Source organism: Struthio camelus, chromosome 2 (genome assembly GCF_040807025.1).
Source record: "Struthio camelus isolate bStrCam1 chromosome 2, bStrCam1.hap1, whole genome shotgun sequence".
Taxonomy (NCBI): domain Eukaryota; kingdom Metazoa; phylum Chordata; class Aves; order Struthioniformes; family Struthionidae; genus Struthio; species Struthio camelus.
Genome location: NC_090943.1, coordinates 44,237,234 through 44,254,512, shown reverse-complemented (window position 1 = coordinate 44,254,512; position 17,279 = coordinate 44,237,234). Strand labels below are relative to the sequence as shown.

Sequence of the window (17,279 nt, the reverse complement as noted above, 5' to 3'; positions counted from 1 at the left end):
GGCATGCCAGGCACCCAATTCTCTGCAGTCACCTCTTTCACTAATGCTATATAACAGATTCACATAGTGTGGCATACTAGGCTCTACTTTAAAAGTGCATAGTATTATTTCTTAATTTAATAAAAATATATTGGTGAACTTTAATAGCATATCTTCCTTTGCCAAGCAGGACTTTCAAGATCAACTATTTGCTCGAAGATAGATTGTTCCTTTATGTAGCTTTCTTTATATCCTTAGCCAGAAGACATTGGACAAGCACCAATAGTCAATGCCCCAGAAGGTGGGAAAGTGGATTTAGAAGCCTTCAGCCAGTTTACAAAAATTATCACACCAGCGATTACAAGAGTGGTGGATTTTGCCAAAAAGTTGCCTATGTTTTGTGAGGTAAGAAAACCATCTTGTATCCCTTCTTTACCTGCTGGATGTTAAACTCTGTTCAAAATACTGCTGGCATTGAACCGTAACAGGCAGGACTTTACTAAAAAAATCAGTATGTTTAAAATCAGAAAAATTGGAGTATAAAAATAGATTAGATTGGAATAATCTGGTTTTTATTTAGTTTTCTTTTTCATGTAATTACTGAATTCCTTATTTTGTTGATCTCTTAAGTCATCAGGATTCATGAGGGACTTGAATGTGTCTTTAGAGGTGGCCTTGAACAAAGCCAATGAGCAAAAAGAGTCTGTCTAAAAGTATTTTTGATACATTTCATCAGATCTTCCAACACACATGGTTCCCTTGATGCTTTCTGGCCGTTTGGCAGCTCTAGTATTGTGGAGTTGGAGCTGTATAATAACAAATACTTCAAATTCAGGAAGGTATCCCTATCCAGGAAAGGCACTTGCCTCATTATATTCCCTAGGCATGTTTTTCCTGAACAGGGAGGGCGCGCACAGAAAAGTCTGTAAAAGTAATGGACTGTCTTTCCACACAGATACTCACATGTAAAATGTACAGTACACAGTTTCTTTACTATGTTGCAAATTAGGAATACGCAGGCTCTAGGCAGATCTGTTTACGCTGGGGTTATCCCTTTCATTGGAGGTCCAAACACAGTGGCTGATATTTTTCTTAACTTAAAAAATTGTATCCTAATGGCAGCCTGAATGTAACTGAAAATAACTTTTAAGACTTGTGAGTCCCTTAGGATCCACAGCCATGGGAGTTTTAATATTGAAATATCCCTACGCCAGCCATGGAAAGAGGCCTGCCTGCACTCTCACGCTGCAGAGCAACGCTTGACTCCACTGGTTAAACGCCAAGAGAATGACACTGAAAATGAGAGTAGCCCTGCTAAGGAGTCCACCAGGCTCCCTAACATGGGGACAGCTTTTTCCCCTAATATCTAAACATCAATCAGGAAAGAAGTTTAAGGCAGCCATAGCATTTTACTCTTTGTGGCTGACAACTTTTCTTTAAGGTCAGTCAAGGAGAGCTATTTCTGTCAGCAAATGGTCTTTACCTCTTCTGGCACCTACAGAATAAGAGGAGGTAAATATCAATAGTTGGCAAAGTGTAAACAGCTCTCCGTAGCTAAGCTCAGCATTGGCTCTATCAGCCAAGAAGGCATGAAAGAGTGGCCAAGCATGAAGATTTTAAAATATGAAGAATGTATCCATAGATCAAGAGGCCCCTGCAGCACTCAGTGTCTGAGGGAAGCTGTCTCCTCTGATTTGGTGTCTCTCGGTGGGAAGTTGCAGTGACATTCCAAGGTAGTCTTTTTAATTTAGAAAGCTTTGCCAGTCACACGCAGACTGCAGTGCCCAACTGACATCTCCTACCCCTCCTGGCTACCGTGGGCCCACTTGTGTCAGAGCTGAGCAGAAGGCATAGATGAAGAAATCAAGGAGTCGCTGGGCATGACCTCTGTAGGTTACATAGCTTGGCTAGGACATGCTTTGTTTACAGCTGAGCCACTTTGTAAACCTGACACCCCTAGACACTGAGGTCTGACAGCAGAGTGAGGGACAACTCATCGTGAACACAAAAGAATAGGATAGCAGTTCTCTGAGCTGTCATATAGCTCCTGCTGCAGCATAGCAGAAATGACAAATGGTTGCTCCTTTTTGAAGGGACACATTCCTGATAGCTTTATTTAATGCATTTATGTTTTTTAATCCATGTCTTTTTTCTGAGAAGCAACACCGTGTGGACTGTGAATTTGTTTATGAGAAAAAGCCTTCCTTTCTCCCATAGGATCTGCCCAGCATTCAAACATTATTGCAGTTCCTAATTGCCACAGAAGCTGTGAGTGCTGTAAATCTCTACCAAGGAGAGGCAGAGCAAGAAGCGTCTATCGCCCTTTTTTCTTCTTTCTCTCTTCTTTGCACACGTACGCAAGCCATCAAAAGCACTGTGACTGCCCAGCGTAGCTCATGTGCATCCACTGGCCTACGGGGCATGCCTCAAAGTGAGATTCTAACCCTAGAGTAATGGAAGGATCCGAAAAACTTCATGCACTTCTCAGTATTTCTGCTCTTTCCTTCTTGCAGTTCCTTCTACTTAGAAAACATAGCATTTAGACTGAGCAGCATTTGATCAGTTTGATGGGGGTTTAGGTGTCACAGCGATCAGCCAGTGCTTCCATGTTGGCTAGGGCTATATAAATATCCTTCTAGATAGCTCATCTCAGTTCCATGGTGCTGAGTTCACACATGCAGTGGCTACCAGTACACCTTGCTGAGGTGAACACCTCAGATTCCTGCCTTTTGCTTTTGCTCCCTGCAGAGAGAGAAGGACAGACCCTACATGCAGCAGATGTTAGTCACATTTGTCTACCCCGCTCCTGGAAGGTGCCCTGGTCGCACCGCTCAGTAGGATGGAACTCTGCATAGTCTGGAACGGAAGTGACATTCAGGCGCCCGTTCTTGGTAAATGCTGCTGTTGGCAGATTAAAGCTGAGGCGTGGTGTCCATGAAGCTGGTATCCAGTGTATCCTTCGGAATTAGGAAGGAAGGGGAAGGATGGGCATAATCCCATGGTACTAGATCACTAGTACCACAAAGAAGTTTTAAGAAAGGTTCAAGTAGGAAGAGAAGTTCTCTTTGATTTAATGGCCTAGTGAATAAAACAATTGAACTGCCGTGTAATACCTTACTATCATCTGTCTACCTCTTCTTCCATTTTTCTTTCTGTTTCGTCTTTCTTCAGTTCTCTTTTTTTTCTTCCCTTCCCCCTTTCTTTTGCACACGTCCCTGTCTTCTTTGCAGTTACTCCCTCTTGATATCTCTTCATGGTTGTTCTCACATCTTTTTTTTTCTCATTTCTTGCTCTGTTTCTTGCCCTCCTTCAGTCTCAGCAGCGAAACAGCGCTGGTGTCACTGGGCAGCTAGACTGCCGCTATGCTTATGCAACCCTCCACAGGCTATTGCTGAGCTCAGGCAAAGTGATTTGCCCTGAATTGGATGAGTCATTTTTCTTCTGTATCAAACACTTTACACCTGAAGCTGGCATTGCTGGAAAAATAGGTGCATGATTCAGTTCCCCTTCTGACTATGGCTGGCTTTATGCTTAAAACTTTAACAGGCAACTGCTTTTCACCTGTGTTAGGTAACTGTCCAACATTCACTCTATATGGTTTTACACCAGACAAATATAATTGCGTTGTGAGTACACAGTTGCCACATAAACCTATAAATAGGTTTTTTTTTTCATTCTGAATCACAGATCAGGTAATAATAACTTGATATGAATCAGTAGTGGATGGATTTTTGCCTCCTTTCAGTCCAAGTAAAATTGAGTTGCTTTTTTGTAAATGTGACCCTTTGCTGTTGATTTAATGACAGCCTCAAAATAGTCTTGGTGGTATTTGCTATCATTTAATTACCTACTAAAACGTAAAGACATGCTACTGCTACAAAGAGCACATTCTCCTACTGTCTCAGCATCCTGGCAGTACCTTGTAAAAGAACCTACCTGCATCAGTTCAGACAGCCTACCATTTTTAATATTATGGAAAAGAGAAATCTTGCCACATACCCTGAAGATTATGACTTATGCACTAGCATAAAAACTGGAACTCTACAACAAAAAGCAATTGTTTCTTCCCTGCAGAATTTTCTGTCTGCCTAGTGATAACCAAGGAGATGAGCCTCACAAGGTGAAAATAGCTTAGTAAGTTGTCTGTTCTTTGAAATGGACCGTGAGAATTAAGAGCACATGCTCCACTGATTGAGGTATTGGTTCTAGATACAGAATTTTATTTCATTCTTTTTATTTAAAAAGCAGTTCACTCCTACAGACCCTCCCAAGCATCATCTGTCTTTTCCGTGGTCAGGTGAGAAATAAGCATGGCTGGCAATGAGTTTAACTGGGATGGTCTTTACCAGCCTCAATTATAGGTTATTCTCTTCTGCCAAGCTGTAAGCTGAGGGAACTCAGGAGTGGAAGAGAGAAGGATAAAGAGCTGAAAGCAGTGACCACTTCAGCCGTTGCAGATCGACCCCTAATGCAATTCAGAACCCACAATATATGTTGCCAACCACCTGGCAACTGGCAGTTCTGCTTCATCTTTCACACTCTGTGAAATGTTCTGCAGAATGGAAAGCTACTTTCTTAATGTTTATTAGACTTAATTTTATAAAGCTCCCACAAACCAAGGGTTCTCACAGAGACTAGCTTCTGCACTTCACCTCCGTGTCTGAACCAGCTTGGTTTGCATTGAGTATCTTGTCCAGGTCCCCTTCTCCACAACTGTATGACAGCAAGATTTCTGAAGGGGTGTATGGGGATATTAATACCCCAAGAGTTTCTGAAAGTAAGCATGTGAGTCTTGGGAGTTTTGTGAGGTGAACTGGAACTAGCTGCTCAGCAAGGTGTTTGTAGTGTAACTTCACTGTGTAATGTGGTGTCCTGCGGTATTAACGGCTATTTCATCATCACGGATTTATTATAGTTGTAAAACTAATTCAGTCTGAAAAACACATATTTTTCTTTGCTATCTGTGATTTCTGCAGCTGCCATGCGAAGACCAGATCATCCTTCTGAAAGGCTGCTGTATGGAGATCATGTCCCTCCGTGCAGCAGTTCGCTATGACCCTGAGAGTGAGACTTTAACACTAAATGGGGAGATGGCAGTGACAAGGGGCCAGCTGAAAAATGGGGGTCTTGGAGTGGTGTCCGATGCCATTTTTGACCTGGGCATGTCTCTCTCGTCATTTAACCTGGATGACACCGAGGTTGCGCTTCTTCAGGCTGTTTTGCTTATGTCATCAGGTGAGGATAGAAATATATTGGGACCCCCACCATTTTAAAACTTATTAGTCTTTGTCACAAACCTTTTCTTAAAAGAAATAGAGTATGTAAGATCTTGTAGCACTGACTAGAGTAATGTGGGTGAAATCCTCTCTCAAAGTCCTGATACAGCTTAAGAATACTTTGGTGAACACTAGGGAGAAACTTCGGAGATGGGCATAAAAGTGGCTTTGGTCACACACCTTGTTCAACAGTGTAGTGACTCTGGGAGGAGGCAAGGGTGATCATTAGAAAGATTTCAGTGAAAGAGCTTGTTGTGAGCCAATTTGCCTTGACTGAAAAAGTGATAATTTAACAACAGTTGTCCTCATAGTAAGTTCTCTTTTCCCCTAGGTATCGTCACGCACTGGGTGGGAAGTACAGATCATACACATTTCTTTCAATCTCATATGCTTAGTTTGATATACCTTCTTATTTTCCTACTTCAGAGCACCACTGCTTGCTAACTGGCATTTGAGGGCTGTGCAGTTTCCCCACGCTGGGACCATTTGCAACTGGTCTCCTGCTGAAATGATGCAGGAGCAGCGTAGACCACTTCATGTGATTTCCAAAAAGTTTCTTTCCTGACCTTCTCAGATCCAATATGTTTTCAAATATGCTTCTACTGACTGTGCCAGCCCAAAGAGGAAATTCCATTCTTGGGCAGTGACAGATTTGGCAAGGTTTTGTTTTAAGACCACTTTAAAGCCTGGGCACTGAATAATACATAGACCAGTGTTTTACAGGCATTAACTACAGCTGAGACAAAAAGGTTTCCACATGCATCACGACACAGCACTTGACCTTCCCAGTGAAAACATTTTGATTTCTTTTTAGTTTCCTACGCAGTGATATATAAACAGGGATTTCAGAAGGCATTGTAGAGGACCTGCTTTCCTCAAAGTGTCTCCTGAAGATTGACTTGTGAAGGGAACTTTACCAGCGCTCTGCTGGGTGCTAATTCAGACAAACCACCAAAGTTTGGCCTTTGCTGTTCCTTGCTGCTCCTGAACAGTTTCCTTTGCAGCTCCCCTGTGGATCAGAGCTTGACACCTGGTCAGGCTGCAGCTAAACAGATGGGAAAGAATAGTAATTTAGATTTCCGACAAGGAAATATAAATGCTCTGTACTAGTTGTTTTACATTATGATATAGGTGGAGTCCTCAGCTGAGATCCAGGATCTATTGCTCTAGTCACTGTAAGGAAAGACTCCCCAAACAGCTATACTCTAAGCAGGCAAAACAGACGAAGAATGATTATCATCCTTTTTTAGCAAGGATAGTAGAGAGGCACAGATAAGAGAGATGTCCAGGGCCAAAAAGTCGTCTGTGGCAGAGCCAGATGTCCCAGGTCTCAGTTCTTTTTTCCTAACAACAGGATCATCCTCTCTCTCCTAATTTTTTGATCAGGCATTCATTAAAGTAAACAAGCAATAACAGTAATTCTGTTCCTTTGTATCTACAGATCGCCCAGGTCTTGTCTGCGTCGAGAGGATAGAAAAGTGCCAAGAGGGTTTCCTCCTGGCTTTCGAACACTACATTAATTACAGAAAACACCACGTTGCACACTTTTGGCCAAAACTGCTGATGAAAGTGACAGATCTGCGGATGATCGGAGCCTGCCATGCCAGCCGCTTCCTGCACATGAAGGTGGAATGCCCCACTGAACTCTTTCCTCCACTCTTCCTGGAGGTGTTTGAGGATTAGAGACTGGAGCACTCCTGCATCCTCATAGCACTACTGGCTGCCATTTCATTCCATCGCCCGGCTCTTCGGACGTTTCGTTTGTTCTCCTTACCTTGTTCTGCTCTGTTTCTTGAGGCAGGGTTGGGTTTCGGGTTGGGTTGCTGGGGAGCTGTTGTATACACATGGATGAGAACATCCCTTTAATGCGGGTACTTGTGACTATTGCAGTTTGTTCCTCGGTCCTTTGATGTGAATGCTTTGACAGCTTAACAGTGAAAATATAAACAGACCAATCTCATTCACCAGCATTATGTGGTCACCAGCTCACGTGCATCATTACTTGGAGAACTTGGGAGATAAATTGAAGTGGCAGAAAATAAATTGATCCCCAGATTAAAGCAGCTATTGCTAACTTGACCTTGGCAATTCTGTCCAGTATTTTGCAGGGCGCTAGTGACCGTTTCATGAGATGAAATTTCTGTAGTCTTCATGGTTGTTTCTATGGTAGCAATCGCCATTATGATCTAGGATCTTTGTAATCGTCATGATCCCGTCATTATCTGAGGACTGTCCAGCAGCTATGGTTTAACTGTGCCCCGTAAATCAAATGTTTAAGAAATACAGAGAGGTAGAAGAGACTGACTCATTTTCTTTCCATGTGTATAAAAAAAAAGAAAGTAATATCCTTCAGTTCTTAGTACATTTGAACTCCAGGTGACTTCACGGGAAGGTCTTTCAGAGTAAGGAGAGAAATATGATCATCTGAGGTGCTTTTCCTGAGAGTGGAGAAGTCTGCTTTATCCGAGGTGTGTGGAGCACTCTGAAGGAGTAGGCTCTTTATCAGGCTAGCAGGATTTCCTCGGAGTTATTCAGGGATGTGGATGAACACAGAATGATGATAAAGAGAATGAAACATTGTGATGATCTCCAGATTGGATAGAAACCAACTGTGTTATTAACAATGCTCAAGACTGTACAGCTTTATCCCAGTAATACAAATAGTGTTGCTTGGCAGTAATCTTTTGTTTTATATATATATAAAAAGTTTATATGCATATAAATATATAATTTTATATATATATAATTACAAATCTTCAGCAGATGTCTTAAACATATTTCCATATTTTTATCTTTGCTCTGTCTCCTTCTCTCACCCTCTCCTCTTGTGTGTGTGTTTACATGTGCTGATTGGCTAGATTCTCTCCCTCCTTGGGGTGTGTATGTGTTTTATTTGGCTAGACTCTCTCTTGATCCTTTAAATAATTTATTTCCATTAACTGCACTAGCAGGAACTGAACTGAGCAATGACAGGATGTCCTGCTGCCAAAATCTGCATGCCAGTACTCACAATACTGGACTGTTTGGGCCTGTAGTGAGGGCATTATAGGTAGAGCATTATAGGTATTCTCCGTCATTCATCTCCATTCAGGGGTGTTCATCTCTGGAGTTTGTAAACTTGATATTAAACCATTCTCTGAATTTGTGTGATACATCAAAAGCATCTTTCTAATCTTCCTGGGAACTCAGAGACTTTGCATATTCTGCACTTCCTCATATCCCACATTCTGTTGCGTTGTACATTCATTTGTATTCATTTCTCTGCTATTTATTGATATATTGCCCGGCAAGTAAGTCGGCATGGTTAGGGTGGATGTCTTGACTTTCAGAGCTCATGGCCCACATCTAAACCCTTACGTTTTACATTTATCCCCTCATGAAAACATGATACTCAGGAACTTCTCTTGTGGATGGGACACAATGTGTGTGTGAGTGGGGAGGTTAAATTCTTTCCACCTCTGTTTCACCATGTCAGTGACTAAAGCCTTGGGAGTGCTATAGGCTCTGTTTTCAGGGACGTGGAATCTCATTCTCCCTGTGTTTTGAAATCATATGTACCTGAAATAAGTTGTAAGCATTGATGTTGCTACATAGGGGTTTGTGCCCATAATTTTGTGAGAATATAAAAGGGTATCAGGGTGTTTAGGGTTTTCTGCAGGTAGCAAGGAAGCCAGGCCATTGGAAATTTGCCCTTAAATGTTTGGTGAAGTTGAAGAACCTCTGTTGTGGGCTGTGCTTGCTCCATCTCAAAGCATATGTTTTAATGGCGTGCCTCTAGCCAAATCCCTTATGTAAGCAGTGTGTCTTGCAGTGAAAACTTCTTATCCTTTTGGAACAGAAGGCCAGACAACGTGGTGAACTAGCACGTGTTCAAGTCTGCAGAGTCTTGCTCAGATGAGCAGCACCAATAGTCAGTGAAGCATTTTAGCCATCTGATCTGGAGATGGCTTGAGAAGGCACTGACAGCATATATGGAAAGCAAAACCACTGCACAAAACTTAATCAAGTCAGTGAGGATGTCAGATATTTTCAGAATGCTAACTAAAACAGCTGATACATTACTTGCATCTATACCAAAAATGGCTGGCAAAAAAGAATTACGTGTCTTTTGGAGTTCTGTTTCATCATGGATCTGAGGATCCTGCTGATGCCAGTCTGAGCATCTCGCCTGGTTACTGCTAAATGTGAGCTTGGATTAGTGTACAATCTTTTGACTGTGCTGCAGAAACAGAGGGGAAAAAACATCGCTTTTCTTCTAGATGTATTCACAGTGACCTCTCTACAAGGTCCATGATGCTTTGTGTATTTTTCAGAGCTTCAGTTCTTGGAGTCATGCTGCTACTTAAGAGGTTCAGCTCTGATTAAGATCAGCAATTCTCATCCATTGGGTTATAAAGAAAATCAATAGCCTAAATGTTAAATAGTGAGATGGGAAACAACTATCCAGCAGTGACTTTGCCCAGCTCATAACTATTGTAGCCCTCGCTTTTGGTTCTTGAACGCTTAGGATTGACAGGATTGTACTAATCAAAAAATAAAGAAAGATCAGAGATTTAAAAAAATGTGAAAGAGCGACTGGATTGGCTTGTGGAAACTGCAAGAGATGAAAATATTTGAAATACTCTGGACAGAACTGCAGTTTGAGACAGTGCTGGGAATTAACACCTCGCACGCTGGCTCCTGCAAAAACAGTTTTTTTGATACAGATCCAGTTCCATTTGATACAGGAACTTGCTCCTCCCATCTACCATGGCAAGATACAAAGTTTTAAAACACAGCCTGCATAAATGGATGTCTGAATTCAAGCACCTAAGCTCATTTTGGCATGCAAGCTAATGAATGGCCTGACTTCCCAAGATGCTGATGCAGTTTGGAGTTGTGGTTAATCAGCGTTTGGAAAATCAGGCCTCCTTCCATAGATGACTGCAGATGGGCTGAAGTTCCTAGGGTTTGGCAACCAACTTTGAAAGGTTCAGCAGTGCTTTAAGCAGAAAGGACGTAGGGTAGCATATTTTTCTAATGTTTCAGAATAAGTTGGAATCTGGCACTGATTAACAGAGGGGAATTAGTAGTATTCCTCCATTGAAAACTAAGATCAGGCTCTTAGTTTCTTAGATTTGATGTACTGACATATAATAGCCTGACTCTGATCTCCTACCGGTCTTATTTTGTGTGACTTCATTGACTTCCTCAGGACGACTCCTGATTGACGTGATCATGAAAGCAAAACAGCTAGAACATGAGGATGCTCCTGAAGACTCTTAGCAGTGGATACTGACCTTAGTCTTGCAAAGACTTATGCACATACCTGCTTTTATATACCAGTGGTCTCAAGCCATGCTAGGACTGAGCCACTGGATTTACTAATCTGAGTAGCAGACGTCAGTACTGCAGTCAACAGGGTTTGTGGGAACTGGCCTCTTTGACTGAAATAAGAAACCTGCACTTTCCAGTGCAGTCCATAGTCTTGTTTCTGATGGTGCCACATAACTCTCATTTTTACTTTGTGGTCTACATGTGGGTCTTATAAGGAAGATTATTCCTATCAAACCTGATTGTCATCATTCATGGCTTTGCCCTAATTAACATGTGCATTTAGATATTCATTTCATGTGTAATCTCAGTTAAGTTATGATATTTATACTGACATATATAGTGTGTGATAATGATTTTCGTTTACATTCTGCCAAAATGTAGACGTTAGAGTTAGACCGCCAAGGTCCAAAATCATCCTTGAGCAAAGTGCTTGTTTCTTCAGAGGCAGGCATCAGAAAGAGGAAAAGGTGTCCAGAAAGAAATATTTGTATCAGAAATCTGCTGAGACAAGGCTGTAGATCACAAGCAGAGCATGTCATTGCTAGTGATGTATTTTTATGCTATGGAACTCTAACCTGTATGTGTCATATTGACTTTTTGCTGCATGAATCATAAATTATAAAAATCAGTCTTATGGTTTTGAGATGTAGCCAGCATTCCTAAGGCTAAACCTTTTTCATTGACAGAATCAAAATCCACAACCAAGGAACATACTTCTCTCACTGTGAGAGCAGCTGAAGTGTTCAACGTTTATCTTTTCACAAAGGCAGAGGCAACAGGACCTCTTAATGTGTCTTGTTATTGTGATCATCTGGAAATGACTGCCAGACGTTTCCTTTTGATATAGCAGTGAAGTGGTCCGTATTTAAATTTTATAGAGAGAAATTTTATTCTAGTGTGATAGAGATTTATTTTCCACTTAAAGATTCAAAACAGCGTGAGCACATTTTTTTACTACGGTATATTTTTTCTTTAAAATTAAAAACAAAAAAAAAAAGGTTTGGCCTTATCACAAAGTTTTAGTGTGTCGTATAGATGTTAGCAAATGCAAAGAGTATGCATTATTTGTGTGCATTCACATTGACTGATGTCGCCTTCAAAAAGCAATATTGTGCAGGTAATAAGTTGTTTGTGACTGTCCATTGCACAGTTTACCTTCTTTAAAAGCTAACCTTGTTTATGCACAAGACAATCAAATGTAAGTCTACATCAGCACCCGGGTGTAGATTAAATTTATGTAAATTACTGAGCACAATGTAAAACATTAAAAGACACTTTATTTAATTATACATTTAATGTTGGTAAAGATAGTATCAGGGCATGAACTAGCTGGCATACTGTAATTTCTTTTTCTTATTTCCTATTTCCTTAGCACTCTTCATTTTTAATTTGCTCATAGATACATCAAATTAGTCATTCATGATTTTTTTTAAGAGAAGGGTGGTTTGGGTTTTGTTTATTTGTTTTTATGAAGTTAGTTGGGAGGCCTTCTTACTTTGTCTGTGAGGTTTGTGGGTTTTGCCTATTTGGTTTATTTTTTTATATCAGTTTCATGCCCTGAGGTAAGGCAAACATTACAGAGTACCGTAAAAAACAAAGTATCTTGGATGATGTATTTTTTTGCAAACAGTGTTAAGTGATATGCTAGATTGGTAATATTTTTTCAACCTAAAATATTAAAAAAAAAATCTGTGATCACAAATGTTTTAAACTATCTAAAGAGAAAATTTGTATATTTGGGAGAAGAAAATAATTTTTACATAGCTTTTGTATGCAGATATTAAAATGTAATTATGAATATAGTGGGCATAGATAACTGTGTAAGCTTGAATTCTAAAAAAAAAGAAAAAGCTTATAACTGAAAAGTGGTTCTGCTCTCTCTGTTTGCTCCAGAACATTTAGCCAGTTCTGTTCCACACTTCGAGGATGCTGTCATCAGGAAAGTAGGACCCAGGGCAGAATGGTATATCGCCTCCAGCCTGTTCACGTTTCTATCCTTCTGCGTCCCTTTCATCACATATCATATATCTTATCTTCTCTCCCTCTGTCCTCCCCTCCCCAGGGCTCCCAGCCAATTGATTTCATTTCCCCGCTGTTCACATGAGCCAAACTTAATTCACTTCAATGAACTAACTCATGATTTATGTCTCACTCAGTTGCATTTTTAAGGGAACGCCCTTTCTTTCCTCGCTCTTTCCTAGTCTAGATGGGGCTAGTGTGACAGGAGACATAGGCTTCCTCTCTCTTCACACTTTCCATAGCTCCGTCTATTACCTGTTGGAGAAGGTATTTTTTTTTTCAGATAATCTCTCTATTCTTATATTCCTTTGTGTTTTTGGATTTCTCCAGGTCTCTCATCCCCCTCACGAAGAAAAGCAAGACCTGGAACCTGGAACGGAAATAGTTCCTTGGCCCGTTCCAGAGGGAAACCTATTTAACGGCATTGCCTCGCTGTGATTTCCACAGGCATTTTACCGGCCAACTCCCAGCTATTATTCCTGGGTGCCTTCCACATGAGGCGCTGAGGGTGCTCAACTAGATGCCAAGTTTCCTGACCTCTCTCTCACCAGCGCAGATGGGTGCGCCTTCCCCGCATGAGGCTTTGTGTGCCTGAGCAGCGCTGTGTATGTGTACCTCGAGGGCTTGTTCCAGCTGTTGCCCATGGGAATAGGGCCTGCCTTCAAAGACCAGAGCTGCGATGTTCAACTTAAGTGCCTAAGGGAAAGCATGCAAGTCCATGCTCTCCCTTCAATTAAACCCATTGAAACACTTAATTTCAGGCACCTGAGTGTGAAAAGCATTGCCAAAGCCTCTAGAAGGGTTGCAGTGCGATCAAGAGTCATGTGGGCTGCTCAGGCCCTGCAGGACCAGCTCTGTAGAGAGGAATTGGTTTGCTGCATAATTTGTTTACTTGATTGATTGAAACAATTCTGCTCCCATGGCGCTCTGTCTGTTACACCAGGTGTGATGTGTGTGGGCTTTGCTGTTCTTAGCAGTAAAGTTGTACTTTCTCAAAAATAACATGAGCTCCGTGGGGAGGAGCAGAATTCTGGCTTGGTCTGTGCTTTTTTCCATGTACTTCTAACCCTAACTAAGAAGGAAGTAAAAGTTGGTCGGTCCTAGCCCCTGAGCACTGGGCACTGTGGGAGTGAGCATGGTATGAGCAGTCTGACAAGAGCTGCCTTGTGCACATGAATCCTGAGCCAGTTGTTCACTCGACCGCTACAGTTTAGTCTTCCTCTTAGTGACAACAGCTGAGTGTTTCCCGTCTTGAAAACTGTGCCACATTTGGAGGCTCTCCCCACTGTGGACTTAGGAGTCTAACACTAGTCACCTGTGTTTTAATGTGTGGTCACATGTGCAGTGCGAGATTCACAATAGCATCAGACACTTCAAAATAAAGCATGTTCGTACTAAGTAAAAGTGACGGCAGATACACTGCCTTTGGAATAGGTACAGGATATGTTCAAAAGTCTCTCCACTGTTTATACATAATGTTGCATCCCTGCTTTAAATTTCAGCAGTCAGAGAAGACTCCTTCCCAGATGCATCTCAGAGCATCTCTGCCTCATGCCCGTGCCTGGGGAAGCAGTGACCTGCAGGTACTGACTGCAGGCTGCCTTAATAGGAGTGTCCACGCACAAAGATAGCTTTGCCGGAAAGCAGATTCCCATTTGCCAGGATCAAAGAGCAAGTCAAAGCTGCAGCAAACAAATTATAGATATCCCTGTGCCTCACTCACTCTGTTCACACTGCAAACACGACCTAGGTAAGAGTTTGCACTGTAAAACAGCTGTCAAGGCACTGGACACCCTTGGGTCTAGCCGGTTTCTTGTAGCTTAGCAGGTGGCAACGGAGGGGACCCAAGACTGTACAGTCTGAGAAGTGATTCATGCTTCTACTCTCCAAGGGTTCAGAAAAAATACTAGCGGTCAGCACCCTTCTCCACTTCTCCACCTTACACAGTGCTGAATCTCAGAGCAACAGGTCACTTGCAACCAGAGCATAGTAAAAAGTATTGCTAGAATAACTACCGCAGAAGCTATCTTCACTGCCTCATGTAATATTTGAAACAAAAATGGGAGCTGGTACATACATGAGTGTGCATCTAAGGATGTCATAAGAGTTTGAACAGCACAAAGCTATGTTTAGCACAGAGAGTGAAAACCTACTCTTAATGGAGCCATAGAAATCCTAGATATAGATGTTGAAACAAGTCTTCAGGTAGAGGTTCTAATAGTTTGAGGAAATGAAGTACCTGTTGTCTCGGGCTGAAAACATGCCCAAAGTAAGGTCTCAGAAACAGACTCTCTGCCCCAAAGAGTGAGAGCCCAGAAAAATGAAAAGTCAAAATGGAGCAGAAGATCAAAAAGGAAGAAAAATACAGCAATATCTGAGGATGTGACAAGTCCTGGCAAAAGGAGAAATCACTGAAAAAGTAAGATGAAGAAAGGAGGGAACCACCACTGTTAGAAGAACCCGAAGAGCAGAGCAATATGGCAGTTCAGGGGTGAACAGTTCAGTGCACGCAGGGATGTTACATAGTCCAAACCTCTCCTAGGCTTGTTCGCTCGTACATACATGCCGGTCTTATATTATTCTTCTCTCTCCAGAATTAGCCCTCTTAGGAAACACAACGGGTAATGCAAGCTGGCTTCATGCTCTGAATCAGTGTTTACTAACATGTAGCAGACTAGCTGTAACAAGTGTAGGTAATGGCCTTTGTAGCTTTATCAAGGAGGGTGGCTCTAAGCACAGGGTATGTAAAAGCCTGTTCAGCTGGTGTGCTCCGGTGGTATTGAAACTGCAAAAAAAGTGCTGAAAGAGGCCAAAGGGTCAGGCATTGTCTCTTAGTTTCACACTACTTAATCACTGTGGGTGAGCGTCCTTCAAGTGGGACCACTGCTTGCTGCAGAGGGAAGTATTTTGAGTTCTTGTGTGGTCTAAACAACAACCAAAAAAAGGCAGAAAATAACTAAGGGGTCTCAGAAGCCAAAGCCTTTGCATGCAGAAGGCAGCACTATAGATAATGGCAAAATATGAGACCACAGCTACAGTCTTGGTGAAGTCATTCCTCGTTCTTGTGAGGCGCAGGAGAGCTCACAGGTGTTGTCTTTCACAAACTGTGCAAAAGAGTGTTCTGGGTTTGAAAAGAGCAGATCTTGGCAAAGCCAAGAGACTCGCCAGAAGCAGTGGGCATGAGCAATGGAGAGCTTACAAGATGGAAAAGCGTGTAAATGCCAAAGGCCTGAGAAAAAGAGGCACTGGGTCGATCTGGCTGTGTGTTTGTGTCACCAGGAGTTCCCTCAGGCCCTCTTGATGGGAGCGATGGCTCCAGGCTGGAGAGCCCAGCAGCTGCCAGAGCACCTGTGTGGGTGCCAGCGAGAGGGGCCAGGCTGGCTGACCTCTCCTGTGAGTCAGCCCCTGCTCCACGTTGCAGGCCTGAAGTCTTACTCCGAGATGACCGAGTCTCCCAATGGAGGGTGCAGCACTGGGGCTGGAGCTCATGTTGGCTGCTAACCTGGAGGTACCTGGGGCTGTGCAGGACCTGATCGCCAATTTCCACATGCACACACTCAAGTAGGAAAGCCTCTGCCACAAAAGCCGGCACGCAGAGCAGAGGAGGAATTTGTCTGTGATGCTCCCCTCGCCCATCACTCCCAGGAAGAGTTCAGCTGAGTTGCTCTTACACTGTGCGCACATCTGTGCAACAGGGACCTGCTGTCATCTTTTTGGCAGGGTTCGTACCCCTGATGCCTGTGTGCTGCCTCGGCAGCAATCCTCCACCTTGTGCCCCGGGAGAAGCGGGGCAGCCCAACCGTAATCGCTTTTGCAGACGTGCATGGCAGGAGCAGTCCTCAAGTCAGCTGGTAAATTCCTGTGGGTTCTATGGAGACAGAGTCTGTACTGCAGCAAGGAGCACTAGGCCTTAACCCTTCAGTGCCTGTTGCGTGCATGGCTTGAGCAGCCTGGAGCTCCCACCCGTTTGTGCTTTGGCTGCTGCCTTCCTCCCTGCTGCTAACAAGCAAAAGAGGCAGCTTTGCCTGCCCGTGTCTGGGGCTTCCAGGGGCTTCTGGGAGGGTGTCAGAGCAGGACCAAGAGGCTGTGGTGTGCAGCTAAAGGCACCTGAGAATGCAAGAAGTGAAGTGAATACAGTTGGGCCTTGGGTGGTGCCTTGTGTTGGTTTGTAAGGGGGAGCTAAGCAGGCCTGTCCCAGCCATGGCAAGAAGCAGGACCTCTGCTAAGCCCGAGGGAAAGAGCTGCTCCGGCTGAGCTTCAGGAGCTTGGAGTCAGGCAAGGCAGCAGTTGATGGTGTGCTGGAGGCTCCTTCACTGCTCTTTGGATGACTCTGGTAGTCCCAGTGACAATATGGCTTTCTTTTCCATAAACCTGGCCATTTCATTCCTGCACACCAAATCCCCACCACCACCACCACCACCAGACTTGCTTCAGCCACGAGGCCGAGCAGGACCACTCATTGCTGAGCTCCTGGTGGCACCAAGTGTGCCCAGGAGTGCTTTGCTCTGGGACATCAGCAAAGGCTTGGGGTGTTTCTAGCCAGGGCTGGTCAGCAGTCTCTGGTAGCAAAGGTGCATCGTGACCTGCTTGGCCACACGCAGCTGCAGCCTGACTCTCTGCAGCATGGCCCCAGAGAGCTGGACGCAGCCTGCCATCTGTCAAAAGGACTGTCCTTGAGTGCTGTTTGGC

General features: G+C 43.2%; 1 protein-coding gene across 17 annotated transcripts in view; it reads left to right on the top strand.

Moving 5' to 3' along the window:
- The window catches only part of THRB (thyroid hormone receptor beta), a 173,591-nt gene extending 161,155 nt beyond the window's left edge, over positions 1 to 12,436 (top strand). For all 17 annotated transcript variants that reach the window (XM_068935438.1, XM_068935444.1, XM_068935435.1 and 14 more), the window contains 3 exons: positions 238 to 384; positions 4,956 to 5,214; positions 6,697 to 12,436. In XM_068935438.1, coding sequence (XP_068791539.1) covers positions 238 to 384; positions 4,956 to 5,214; positions 6,697 to 6,938 — 648 coding nt within the window. In that variant the 3' untranslated portion in view covers positions 6,939 to 12,436. The remainder of the gene's footprint in view (positions 1 to 237; positions 385 to 4,955; positions 5,215 to 6,696) is intronic.
- Positions 12,437 to 17,279: the final 4,843 nt, after the last annotated feature.